The sequence below is a fragment of the Poecilia latipinna genome, unplaced genomic scaffold, assembly GCF_001443285.1.
Source record: "Poecilia latipinna isolate Pla-1442-1.1 unplaced genomic scaffold, P_latipinna-1.0 Scaffold237, whole genome shotgun sequence".
NCBI classification, from domain to species: domain Eukaryota; kingdom Metazoa; phylum Chordata; class Actinopteri; order Cyprinodontiformes; family Poeciliidae; genus Poecilia; species Poecilia latipinna.
The window spans coordinates 369628-382971 of record NW_015112853.1 but is presented as its reverse complement, the minus strand read 5'-3'; the positions used below and the strand labels follow the sequence as shown (position 1 = coordinate 382971).

The window sequence follows — 13344 nt, the reverse complement described above, 5'->3', positions numbered from 1 at the left end:
TAATAAAAAAAAAAATAAAAAAATAAGTTAAAATCTTTTTTTTTTTTTTTCCAAACAGTTTTTTTTAAAAAAAAAAAAAAAAAAAAAAACTTATGAAACTGTAGCAAAAAAACTGCAGGTGTTTGTCTTTGTCTGGTGAAGTTTTGGTTAAAACATGTTTGTTCTTCACTCAGTGGATGGAGAATCTAGAAATATTACTCAAGTAAGAGTAATGCTACCCCACAGTATAAATGACTTAAGTAAAAGTAAAAAAAAAAAATACTCCTAAAGATACAAAGGAGTCACTCAAGTAAATGTTACTATAGTAGATGGCAAAGACTCTGCAGACACCGACTGCTTCCTGGTTCTTCTCCAGTCAAAGCTTTATGGGAAGATGGCAATGAGAAACTTACTTAAGGTGCCAAAAGAGATCAATATTTAACCAATCACTTGGTTTATGTTACACATTGTTTATTTAATCATCTCTATTTTGTCTAAATCAGTTTTTTGGTACATTTCTTTGTCAAAAAGAAAAGACATTTTGTTGGTCATGATCGATTTTTTTTTTACAGCCAAAAAAACACAGTAAGACATCCAAGGTTATGCCATTTTTTTTTATAGGCACTCCCAGCCAGCATGCCTAGGTGGGCCCCATGTGGGGACAAGGAGGGCAGACTATATGGGTCCCATATGGGTTTGTCCGCGGGTTCCACGATGGCCCCACATGGGTTTGCCCATGTAGGGCCAGAGCCCACATGGGCCCTGCATGGGCCCTATTTGGTGGGGGCCCACATGGGTTTTGTCCAATTAGGGCCCATGTAGCACCCATGTGGGCTGTGGCCCTACATGGGCAAACCCATGTGGGGCCATCGTGGAACCCGCGGACAAACCCATATGGGACCCATATAGTCTGCCCTCCTTGTCCCCACATGGGGCCCACCTAGGCATGCTGGCTGGGACTGTAGCTCATAACTCCAACACAAAATACAGGATTACTTATTAATTATGAACAGCGGCAGAGCTGAAAGACTGAGGTCCCAGAGGCTCTTTTATTATCATGGAAGTTAATCTGTTGGCATTCAGAACAGGTCTTCAGCAAAGTAAGCTGGGTGCCGGAGAACTGAATGCAGATTGAATGCAACGAGTGGCCACGATACAATCCTATGGGGAATCACTGATGCAGAATACATATTTCACCCTAAACGGTGAACACAGAGCCGTGACTGAGGTTCAGCCCAGACAGACACAGAGGAGATGAAAGTCCTTCACTCTGAGCTGTGTATGTTTGGGAAGATTGCTTCTGTCTGTGTCTGCCTCCGTGTTGCCTGATTAAGTGACCATTTTGCGTTGGCCCTTTTTTCTGCTTCGGGTGAAAAGGTGATCAGATCCACAAGGTGAAACATGATTTTGTTCACTTTGAAAGCAGCTCTGGGTTTTTGACACGTAAAAGCATCAAGAAACAAAAATGGACATCCATTAGTTTGCTTACCAAATCACTTTCCCACTCTTCCCTTTTATCAGTTCGGCGCTGGACGCTGCCGATGAACCTTTCAGATGAGGTCAAAAAAAAAAACAACAACTCTGTGTTACTTCATTTGCTTGAAACTTAAGTTTCAAAAACCCTGTTGCAAAAATAAATTTAATACAATAATGCATTACATCATCTGAAGAATTGAGCATAGCCGTTTCTCCTGCATGCGGAGGAGTGCGGAGGCTTTTCTGACTTGCAGAATAGATTATTGTAATGTTCAGCTTTTTGGCTTTCCTAAAAGAACAATGGATTCATTACAGCTACTTCAGAAGTTAGCTTCAATGATGCTGACAAGGACCAGAAAGCAATTTTGTTTTTGTTTTTTTGCCTCTTCTGTCACAGCCCTTCGCTCTGGAACAGCCTTCCATTGAGACCAATGTCCACTTAAAGGTTTATCGAAGGAGACGAAATGGGCTGTGTGAGGATCGAAGGGTTTAAAGGTCCTTTTTGTTTGTGTCCCGTAGTCAACATGGCGGCAACATTAAATGGGCTATCTTTATTTTGTAAATTAGCATGCAGCACAACTCTCTCTCTGTATTGCTTAATTAACCATCAGCTAATTATGTTGCTGAATAGCAACTTCATTTATTTCATGCATTTATTTTTTAGCTTGTGAAAACTCATTAGTCTTGCCTCTGACAGATTGCTTGTGAGAATGTTTTTTTTTTCACTCCCTGTCCTTCGTGCTGCAGCTCATCGTGTTCAGAGAAATGTTTTGAAGCTAATTAATTATTACGCGCTCTGCACATATGTTACTTCAGTATTAAAACAGCTAAACCAAATTAAAGCTAAATTATTTATTTATTTATTTTTAGATTTGATGTAGTTGGCTCTGTCTTTAGGAAGTCAGACTTCTTAAGTGATGTTGCACATTTGGGAGGAAAATGTCTTTGCCTCTACGGTGGGATTTGAGAGTTAAATTTATTCCCAGGCCTGGTCATTTGCATTTTTTTTTTTTTTGTCCATTAGGCATCATTGAAGTACAGAAGAGGATTAGGGCCACTGAAAAAAAAAAAAGAAAAAAAGAAAGAATTCTGACTTTAATCTCAGAATTCTGATTTTAATCTTAGTGTCAAGTTTTTTGGCCTCTTCAAACACCTCGGCTTCTGCCCAAACTTGAAAAAGGCTTGCTCCCATCAAAGAGACGCAGGAACAACTCATCTCAGTGTCATCTTTTTATTTCTCTTTTCTTTTGTCTTTAAATCACTTCACTTTTCAATACAAGACCACCATGATTTGTTTGAGTGGTCAGAGTAGACACACCAAGCAGGTTGAAAACCTACAAACAAATGAACCAAAATTACTTGCAGATTATAGTGAACAAAATAAATTTCCAAACAATATTAATTTACCATTAAGTTATCAGTGAATAAACAAACGAACTACATTCCAAATACATAAACACATTCCATTAACAAGACTAATTAGGTTTTCTGAATGCAGGTTCGGTTTGATGTTCAGTCCCTACCAGTGGTGTCTCTGTGGAAATTTGGAGCCGAGTTCTTCGTCTGAAGGGATGATTCAGAACACAGGCGTGCCGAGTTACTTTATAGGTTTCTGATGGGCCTGAGAAGGGATGGGTGTGCTTGATTTCCTGTGAGGCGCGTGCCAGTTGGGTGGAGATGGTAATGCACTCACATATACACCATTTGCTGTTTTAACTTGACACTTAGAATTCTGACTTTAATCTTAGAATTCTGACTTAATGTCAGAATTCTGACTTTAATCTTAGAATTCTGACTTTAATGTCAGAATTCTGACTTTAATCTTAGAATTCTGACTTCAATGTCAGAATTCTGACTTTAATCTTAGAATTCTGACTTTAATGTCAGAATCCTAGCTGATGGGTGCCAGCAAGCAACCAGCTTCAGAATCACAGATGCGAGTTGTGGCGGACAGCTAACGTTCTGGAGAAATATGTCTGATTTAAGTGACTTCTGAAATTCTGAATTCTGAGAATTCTGAGATTAAAGTCAGAATTCTGAGATTAAAGTCAGAATTCTGAGATTAAAGTCAGAATTCTTTTTTTTTTTTTCGGTGGCCCTAATCCTTTTCCGTATTTGAAGTCATAATCAGGAAGGAGACAGAAAATCATTAACCTATAAACCAGCCGTGGTCAGTTGCCCTTTGAAGGATGAATAATCATCAGAGCTGCTCAAGGAGCTCCTGCAGAAATCTTCAGACAGACTTCTAAATACCAGGTGCAGTTTTTTCCCAATTAACACTCATCAACCACAATGGCCTCTACGAACATCCACTGCTCAAGACTCCACTGCTGAAAAAGAAAAGTTGCTTGTTTAACGTTTCCTGCTGAACATTTGGAGAAGCCAGTTGAAACGCTGAGAAAAAAAAATACTGTGGTCAGATGAGATCAAAGCTGAAAGTGACGAGTGCAGTTGGAAAAATTACGATACGGGCCGTTTAAAATCACATGGCGGCAACAGACTTCGTATAAATGAAAGAAGGAGACAAAAACAAGAACATAGCCAAGAAAATCTTCATGGGGTTTAGAAAAAGAAGAGTAAAACTTTAATAAGTCAATTACTTGACTTGAATACAATTTAAAATGGGAAGAACTGAATGCAACCAGTACAAAATTGATAGATGGAAAATGCTACTACCTGCCTTAAATTCAAATCCAAAGCATTTCTTACTTTTGGGTTGGTGAAGATTTGTTTATTGATGCTATTTGTTCACTCTTCCTCAGGTTTGATGACATAGTTTGACCTCTACAACCGAGGGTGACTTTGTTCCAGCTGGTCCGCCCCGAGTGTTGTCGAAGTGAAGTCCGCAGGGTTCAGAGAACATTTATAGCTCTGAGTGGAGCACAGCAGAGATGTTGTGCTCAACAATCTCCTGAGTTGTATCCCCCTGATGTCTGCCGGAGAAAACATGAAAGTCCTCCTCTGGGACGGTCACTTGATAGAACATTTCCTCCATATCTGCCATTATAACCTCTTCTTCCTGCCTGTTCTCGGTAATAACACCAGGGAGGGCGCTGATTAAATTTAACCTTTGGTCAAACTGCTTGTTTGTTATGCTATTTGCACAACGAACAAGTGCAAATGGCCCTCGTGGGAGTTAAAGACCACTCTGATCTGCTGTTTTTTTTTTTTTAATTTATCTGGGGCGATGCCAAACCTGTGTTAGAGGCATCAGTCTTTGTATCAGGACAATTTTTTCCCGTTGCTAAGCGATATCACAGCATATCCTTTTCAAGCATAATTTCCATTAGGTGTTCTGCATTGAAATTTTGGCTTTATTATTTTATTTTTTTGTGCCGCTCCAGTAACTGGAATCATTGAGCAATTTCACTTTTTTTTTTTTTTTTGTAAAGCAGCACGATGATGCTATAATGACAATCGTTCAATGTGCTGACTGTGCTACAATAGCAAGAAATTGAATGCAATCTTGAGATATTTATGTCTTCTCATCTTTCTCACAGTCAAAAAAAATGACTCTGGAGATGTTGACTCCAGAGTCATTTCAAGAAATTCTCCTGCTTACAAAATCAAGATGTCCTCTTGAAACATCATCTAAAGTCATCTTTTATCTGTTGTCTTGTGGCTTGCTGACACTTGAGTTGTAGTCACTGTACTCTGACAAAAAAAATCAAGAAATGTAATTTCAGTCTCATTTGTCAGGAATTTAAGTTTATATTTGAAATAATTAGAGGCTTTGCTTACTCTAAGTAGCAGAACAAAAACTACAGCACAAGTATTAACAGGTCAACAAATAAAACACTCTCATAACTCCTTTCCATCAGATTTATTCAGTAACCAGAGACATACAAATGGATATAAATGCTGAAACTTTCTGCTGTTTTTTTTTTTTCACTCAGAGAATAATCTATTGCAAATGATGCTGAAATATATGATTATTTTGATTAGTCTCTGCAGACAGTTTTCGTGGCTCATTCAGAGCAATTTCTGTGCTCAAAACGTGTGCTGATCTTCACGGGGCAGGAAACGTCTGCAAAATCATATCATGTAGCAAACCAAAACCAGATGATGCCGTATCTGTAATTGTTACAAAATCTTTGGAAGAGTTTGCAAAGTTTCAGCCGGAAGCTGCAGCAGCCATTACAGTCACCTCCAGTTATTGTAAAAGGGTTTGTTAGATAAAACAGGTAACATGCTGGGTGCGTGAACAAAACAGGCTGTGATTTTTTTTTTTTTTTTAAGACGTGCTGCTCAAAAGCCTCTGTGGGGGTGTCAGAGGCGCCAATTAAAATCACGTAACATCCCATTTTTTAGTTTTACATTTCGATTTTGTACATACGTTTGTTTGCGTGTACGTATGTTTATCCTGCGTTCCTTGTTTTTGACTTTTTTTCCCCCTCTCAGTCTCTCTGGTCGTTTTCTGCTAAAATCGTATCCAGTATGTAAGCGGATTGACATTTGTCACGAATATTGTTACGGTGGCTCAGGAAACAAAATTGTCTCAAATTCTAAACACTAAAATTGTTGCAACACTGACCTTGTGTCACCTTTCACATTTACTCTGAAATGAAGTTTATAAGTGACTGCAAAGTGTTCTAACATAATGTCACCAGCTGCCGCACTGATTAAATGTTAAACCACTCGACTAGTTTTTTTTTTTTTTCACAAAGTAATTAAATTCCTCATCATGCACACATTACAATTTGAAGTAAGTGTAGCATGAATTAGCAGGTGTTTTTGAAGTGACAAATCTGAGGCCTTCTTCCAGCTTAGACTCAATGTCGAAGTATTTTTATGCTTTTAATTGACTTGTTATTAAAAATTATTTTAACATTATAGTTGTTATGGTAACCACAGATTTTTTTTTTTTTTTTTTTAGTAAAAGTGCAGCAGACTGAGTGGAGCACATGGTGGAGCAGATCACAAACCAAAGCTGCAGAGAGCACAAGTGGCACGATGAAGGTGAACAGTAAAGAGGGTTCGATAAAGTTCAATGAGAGTCGAAAGAAAGCCTAGAAATGAAAGCTAAAAATATGACATTTTTTCGGGATAAATTGACTTTTTACAGTTGTATTGTTGAAGTTTGCAGGGCATCAGAGAACGTCGTCGGCAAGGCCCAAAATCTCCATCGTGGGAGGATTTATGCGTGTGTGAAAACGCTTAAATCGGCAACAGAAATGTGCTGGAAGTTTACATTTTCATGACGCTAGTTTGAGAGAGAGAGAGAGAGGCGCAGACCGGTCTGCTTGTCCGATCAGTGCAGCCAGGTTTCACGTGTGTGTAAGGCGACCACAACCAGCTTTTCATCTCAGAAGCATTTAAGTTCAAAAAAGAAAAAAAAGCTGTAAGATGACTGAGAGTAATCGATTTAAACAACTTGCAAACATAATTAATCACTTGAGTAAATTATATCTGTAATCTAATCCAACTAACCTTATAATTAAAGGAAATGACTGGTTGCCATGGTAACACCATGTATAACTATAACTGTATTTTGTCATTTCTATTGAGTCACATCAGCAGCTTCCCAGTACGTCTGGTTGATCATCATTAAATGTATATTACATATAATAAAAATTATATAGTCACCTGCAAGTAGAAACATTTTAGACACTTTGTTTTGCTGCAGTGTTTAATTTACTCTCAGCTTGTATAGTTACATATGTCCTTGATGAAGATGTACAGAAATAAATTACAAATATTTTTCTCTTGAGAGTTTCTCCACCTCTGTGTCAATGTCCATTTATTTATAAAATGTTTTAAAAACAGGTATTTACTGCATCAAAGTGCAGTACAGTATTCATAAAACCACAGAACACTCGCCCCTCCCCCCCCACAAAAGAATAAAAACTTAAAGTAAAATAGGTAGGACATTTACAGCTTTAAAAACCACCAGAAGAACTTTAAACTCAATCCGATAAGAGACTGGCAGCCAATACTGGGGTTACACGTCGCTCTCACTTCCAGCTTCCAGTTAAGAGCTCAGCTGCTGCATTTTGAATCAGAGATTGTCTCTAGAGAAAGCACTGAGTGAGTCCACTCGCAGAGCTGAATAAGAACCCTTAGCTCTGAATAAATATGCACTCAGCAGATCACTTGGTGTTTTACTGCACTCACAAATCAGCTTCACTAGGTTCACAATTGGCCTGCAACAAATTAAGATAGAAATGACCTACAACCACTTGTAGCTAAACTGGCTAATGATGCCAAAAATCTAAGCATTGTTTGAAACAAATTTAATAAATTGTATTGTGGCTAATTTGAACTTAAAGAGGGAAAATGCATCTGTAGATTTCACAAAAGCAAAAACATATACTGCATTTGGCTTAGTTCTCAAATCTTAAGACAAGTCACAAAATGAGTCTACTAGGCTGAGATGCAGGAATATATTGTTGCTTGGCAACCTTTCGGGGCGACAATGCCTCCATCCATTGTTCACACTCACTTGTCCATGCAGGTCTGTGGAGGAGCTGGTCTCCGGCAACCTGGACAGGTCACCAGTCCACCACAGAGACACAGAGGACTAACAGCCACAACTAAGGGTAATGTAGAGAGACTAATTAACTTTAAAGTTTTTGGATGTGGGAGAAAGCTGAAGCTCCCAGGTGGAAGATTGAAACCCAGGACTTAAAGGACATGCCACCCAGTAACAATAAAGGAGGAAGAAGATGCTGAAAGTAAACAATTTGCATTTCTCATGGGACGGTGTCTGTACTGTGCAGTGATCCGTCTTACTCACGAATAAAACTTAATAAAAATAATGGAAAGAAATACAAGGTTCAATTTCAAGTCTTTATTTGTAGCTTCATTTAACCATACTTAACCTATCATACAGCTGCAACAACAAAGCAAGTAGTTCATTCACAGGCTGACCCAACTTTGACTGAATCAGATATCTTGCAGTGCCTTACAGAAGGGTTCATGTCCCTTGGTCTTTTCACAGTTTGTATTCAAAACTAACTGAATTTTTTCAGATTTTACGCGACAGACTGACAAAAGTAGTGCTTACTATTGATGGCAAAGGCACGGCTCTGCGGTGCTCTCCACCAATCTGCTATTTATAGAAAGAGTGGAAAAAAAGAGATCCACTGGTAAAAGAAAGAACCAAGAAGTCTAAAGTTAAGTCCTGCAGAGATTCAATAAAAGTGTTGAAGATGTGACAAAATTTCACTTTTGTACCACATGAAGAGCATCAGCTGAGGCAGCTGATCCTCATCCTAGCCATACCATCCCCAGGTATCGCATCATGCTGCGGAGATTCTTTATCTCAAAGAAACATAAAAACAAGTCAGATTAAGATGCTGTAACAGACGGGACCGCGTTAACGCAGTCCTCTACCATCTCAAACAAAAAGTAATATGGGCCGCTGCGTCGGGCCACATCGCCGGCCGTTTCCCCGCTGCTGCTGCGGAGCCCGGGCTTCAGGTTCCTCTTGGAGAGGAGGAACTCTAAAACATGCGCCGTGTTCGGCTTGGAGGAGTTTGAGTGGGAGGCGGCCAAGTGCAGCGGTGTGAGGCCACCGTTGGTCTGGGCGTTAAGCTGGGCGCCGTGTTGCAGGAGGCAACTCGCCACGGCGACGTGGCTCCATCGGCAGGCGCTGTGCAGGGGCGTCCAGCCGTCGACCGTGCGGTGATTTACCACAGAGCCGGCGGCCAGAAGAGTCTTCACGACTTCAACGTGGCCGCTGTACGCCGCACGGTGCAGCGGGGTGTAGCCGTCCTCGTCGCAGCAGTGCACCAGCAGAGGATCGGCAGCCAGCAAACGGAGGACGGTGGTGAGCTGAAGACGACACAGGACAGAACAACATCATCACAAGGGCTGCGACAAAACGACTAACAATATTCTGATAACTAATGGGAAAAAATTAATTGGCACAGTCTGCTAATTTTTCATTTAGAGACACATTAAAAGGTAGATTACATTTTTAAAATACAGAAACAAACATGTTATTGCCTAAAATGCAAGGCTACAGCATTGCTTTTGGTGAACGCTTTGTCATTTGCAGAAAAGGTAAGATGAGGTAAAGGTAAAAAACTTTATTAATCCCATAGGGAAATTAAGATTGCACCTCAGGATTCATCTTTAGCTAAATAACATTCAGCTCTGAAAATATATATATATATATATATATATATATATATATATATATTTTATTCTATGAACTACTGACATGTCTCCGAAAGCCTGAGCATAAATTTGTTATTTATTTGTAGAAAATAAGAAATGGTCAAAATCACGAAAAAGATGCAGCGCTTACAGACCTCAAATAATGCAAAGAAAACAAGTTCATATTCATTTAGAAACAATATTAATGTTTTTACTGTGGGGTTTTCGATGGGGTTCAGTGCAGAGGTCTCTTGATTTTTTTCCAGAGCTGTACTTCTAACGTCAAAATGTGAGCAGATTTGTGCTTTCTGCAGGACTTAACATCAAAGGGCTAATCTGTTGAGTATTCAAATAAGCAAAAGGTGCTTAATTGATATTTTTTTATTTTATTTTTTTACAGAATTTAAATCAGGGGAAGCTAAAGCTGTGCATTTTTAGTAGAACAGATTCATAGACAAGTTTTTGAGAGTCATTATGAGACTTTTTTTTTTTTTCACTTTCCTTTTTTCTTCTCCTGCCACAGTGCAAAGCATGACCATTAAGGTAATTAGTCTCCAAGGTTCTGCATGAGTGTGTTTTTGTGTGTCTCTGATGGACAGGTGACCTGTCCGGGGGTGTGTCCCGCCTGTTACCCAACGACAGATGGAGATGGGTAGCAGCCCCCCCCCCCTCCTGCAGCCCTGAATACACAAGCCAGTGTAGATGATAGATGGAACATTCATATCAAAGAAACTCTCCTTTGCTGCAGTGAATAACACATTCGAATCTTTACGTGATAATGAACTCATTGTCAGTTCAATTATAATGGATCACATAAAGAGTCACTTTTTCCCCTTTAAAAAAAGTCTAGCGGCTTCGTCTGGAGGGATCTAGATCAGGCTTCTACCTGAGGGATTCAGGCAGGAGAAGTCCGTCACCAAGGCTGCAGCCGTAATATCCGACTAATGACCCTCCACCACAGGCAGAAAACCACACTGCAGTTGTATCACTTCACAACAACCGTCCACACTCGAACAGTAGTGATTCAATGGTGCAAGTAAGATCCTCTTCATCTCCATGAATCGAAAAAAACAACAACAAAAAAAAACCCGCCATGCAGTTCAGAATTTCCTGAAAATATGAATACCATCTGTAAAGAGAGTAAATTCACTCCGTTACCTCTACTTATTTTTGACCTTGTGTAATTAAAAATCCTCTTCTTGAAAATTGCTCGCGGTGTGAGTCATCAGCCCAGCTTATCCAAATAACAGGCTTTGAAAAGAATAAGTCTTTGTGTTCTGATAGCAAGTTGGACTGTATCATCATATTTTTCCTTTCAATATAAAAAAGGAAGGAGGTGTTGCTGCGAGCATTTTTTTTAAGCCACACTATTTGGAACAGAAAATTGCCAGAAAAAAATATTGTGCTTAAATAAATATCCTTGGAGGGAAAACCAGGAGATGGAGCTTTTATCAAGGACATAGAGAGAATAAAATCTGTCAATTTCAACTGGGTCAAAATGCAAAAAATAAATCAATAAAACATTCATCTTCTTCGTGAACGCCACAGTGCCACGAGGTTGAAATGGCAAAACCATTCAGTGTGAACACATACTGGGCGAAGAGGACTATCTACCATTTTATTTTCACTGTCATGTTTTTATAGGAAACAAAGTGATCACGGCGAGAGAGCACCCAGAGCTTCGTTAAAAGAATCCGACCTGAGCCGGGTGTTAAGAGAACGCCTTCCTGTGAACAAAACGGTGCAATTTTTGTCACGCAACAACGTCAATGAGATCCGATTTTGACATTTTGGATAAAGTAAGGGAAAGCCTTAAGGCTGCAAGAGAGTGAGAGAAAGCAACACTTCATGTGTTACAGAATAATTGTTGTGTCTGTCATGAAATGTGCTGGATATTTGCAGTGTACTGGAAAATTGCCATCTGCAGAAAAGCCCCTGGTCAAGAAACAACCAATCAGAGTCAGGAGGAAAGCCTTAGTGTAGTCAATCATGCTTGTGTATGTGCCGCTAAATGTGTTAATAGTAAAGAAACAACTTATTGTTCCAGGAAAACAGCTTATTTGTCATGCTAACTAGCCTGAGCATTCGTGGCAGGCTCTGTTGTGATGAACCAGCTGTAGTGTAGCAGAGAGGAAAGGGGACAAGTGATGAGAGCAGCACGTACATGAGGGTGATTGACAGATCTTAGACCTTCCTCCTGGCTCTGATTGGTTGTTTGACTGAACAACGCATTTGTGCATGTCAGCAGGTCCATAGGAAAACGGCAGAAAAACTAAATTTGTACACAGATTATATTGTCACTACATGGTGGCAGTTTTAACAAATATGTAAAAACTTTTTTTTAAATAAAAGCTACATACTGCAGCTTTATTGCAGATGAAAACGCTGGGTTAGACTAATTGCTCTTCCAATAGCAGCAAAACACTTTACACATCATATTAAACTTTGACGGAGAATCCCAGTAGAAATCATTGTAGTTTAATGTTCTTTGTTCAGTTAAAACGGGTTTGAAGGGATGAAGGTCTTTCCACCTTTTCTACCTTGTTAAGAATTGCTAACAAATGCCAAACTGTGTTGCAAGAATTTCTGTCCACAGTATGAAAGAATCTGTAACAGGTTTCCATCTGGACACCACTGGGTACTAAACCTCCACTGTACCAAGTCACAGTGTGGGAAAAAAAATAGTCAAGGCACAGACCAAGATAATTATAGCGCAGAGCAGACAGTTCACTACTTGCACACAAAACAAAGAGACTCGGCTAACAGAACTGACCCAAAAGAAAATGGGCCATTCATATTAATACCTGGCCAATTTTAAATATTCAAGGATAATAATTACTGTCCTAATCCATGCACTGTGGCCACCAACAGCTGTGCTCAGCAGAAATGGTTACATAGCAGTTAAATAATGTGCTTTGAAGACACTAAACCTATTTTTAGTGGTCCAAGCCCACAAAGTGGGCCGGACAGGTCCCACCTTATCAAGTCAAATTTTCTGCATAGCACATTTCAGCGGTTCAAAGTGCTTTACATCATAAAACATCAGTCATCAATTGTAAAACAACCAATAAACATTACATTATCGATCCATATTACAGTTCTTTTAATTAGGTACAATCTTCCACTGATTAGTGGCTCAATTTCATAATTATTTTGCTTCAAATGCAATTTATGGAAAGTCAATGACGGAATTAATTCAATGGCAATGATCTGATAATAAACACTATGTTACGGCAAAACAAAGTACATATGCCACTTTAAACCCATTGATTTCCACTATTACTATTATTATTACTATTAGCATGAAAAAAAAAATTGTAAAAATGTGCAACAGTCCACGGGGGAAACGTGGGTCAAAGTTTACAAATTCTGAACATCACATCAAATTTTACAAGATGAAGGTTTAACTTGCAAAACTGAAAAAAAAAAAAATTCCTGATTGAACAACATTTCTCTGCCTACATTCATCAGGCAGAACTGGATGTTATCAAGATAAAAGAACAGGATTTAAATTAGTAGCCATTACTCCCCTCTCGCCGTTGTTTTTGTTTCGGCGAATCAGCATTTATTCTAACAGAGTCTTGCACCGCCAGGCCAATTTGTACTTCATGTATGTGAATCTCAAGTCTGTGCACGTCCCGGAGACTGACTCTGCATTGCTGTGATTACCGTCTCAAATGCATGTGGTGCAGAATCTTTTCCATTTTTTTTTTTTTTTTTTTTTTTTCAGTTTTTAGCCCCTTCGAAAAAGACGGGTTAGATAAAAAAAGGCCAAAAAAAAAAAAA

At 39.1% G+C, this 13344-nt stretch overlaps 1 protein-coding gene across 2 annotated transcripts in view; it reads right to left on the bottom strand.

Moving 5' to 3' along the window:
* Positions 1-8230: 8230 nt before the first annotated feature.
* Positions 8231-13344, bottom strand: part of ankrd49 (ankyrin repeat domain 49) — a 12421-nt gene continuing 7307 nt past the window's right edge. For both annotated transcript variants that reach the window (XM_015032289.1, XM_015032290.1), the window contains exon 3: positions 8231-9231. In XM_015032289.1, the coding sequence (XP_014887775.1) occupies positions 8746-9231 (486 nt within the window). In that variant the 3' untranslated portion in view covers positions 8231-8745. The remainder of the gene's footprint in view (positions 9232-13344) is intronic.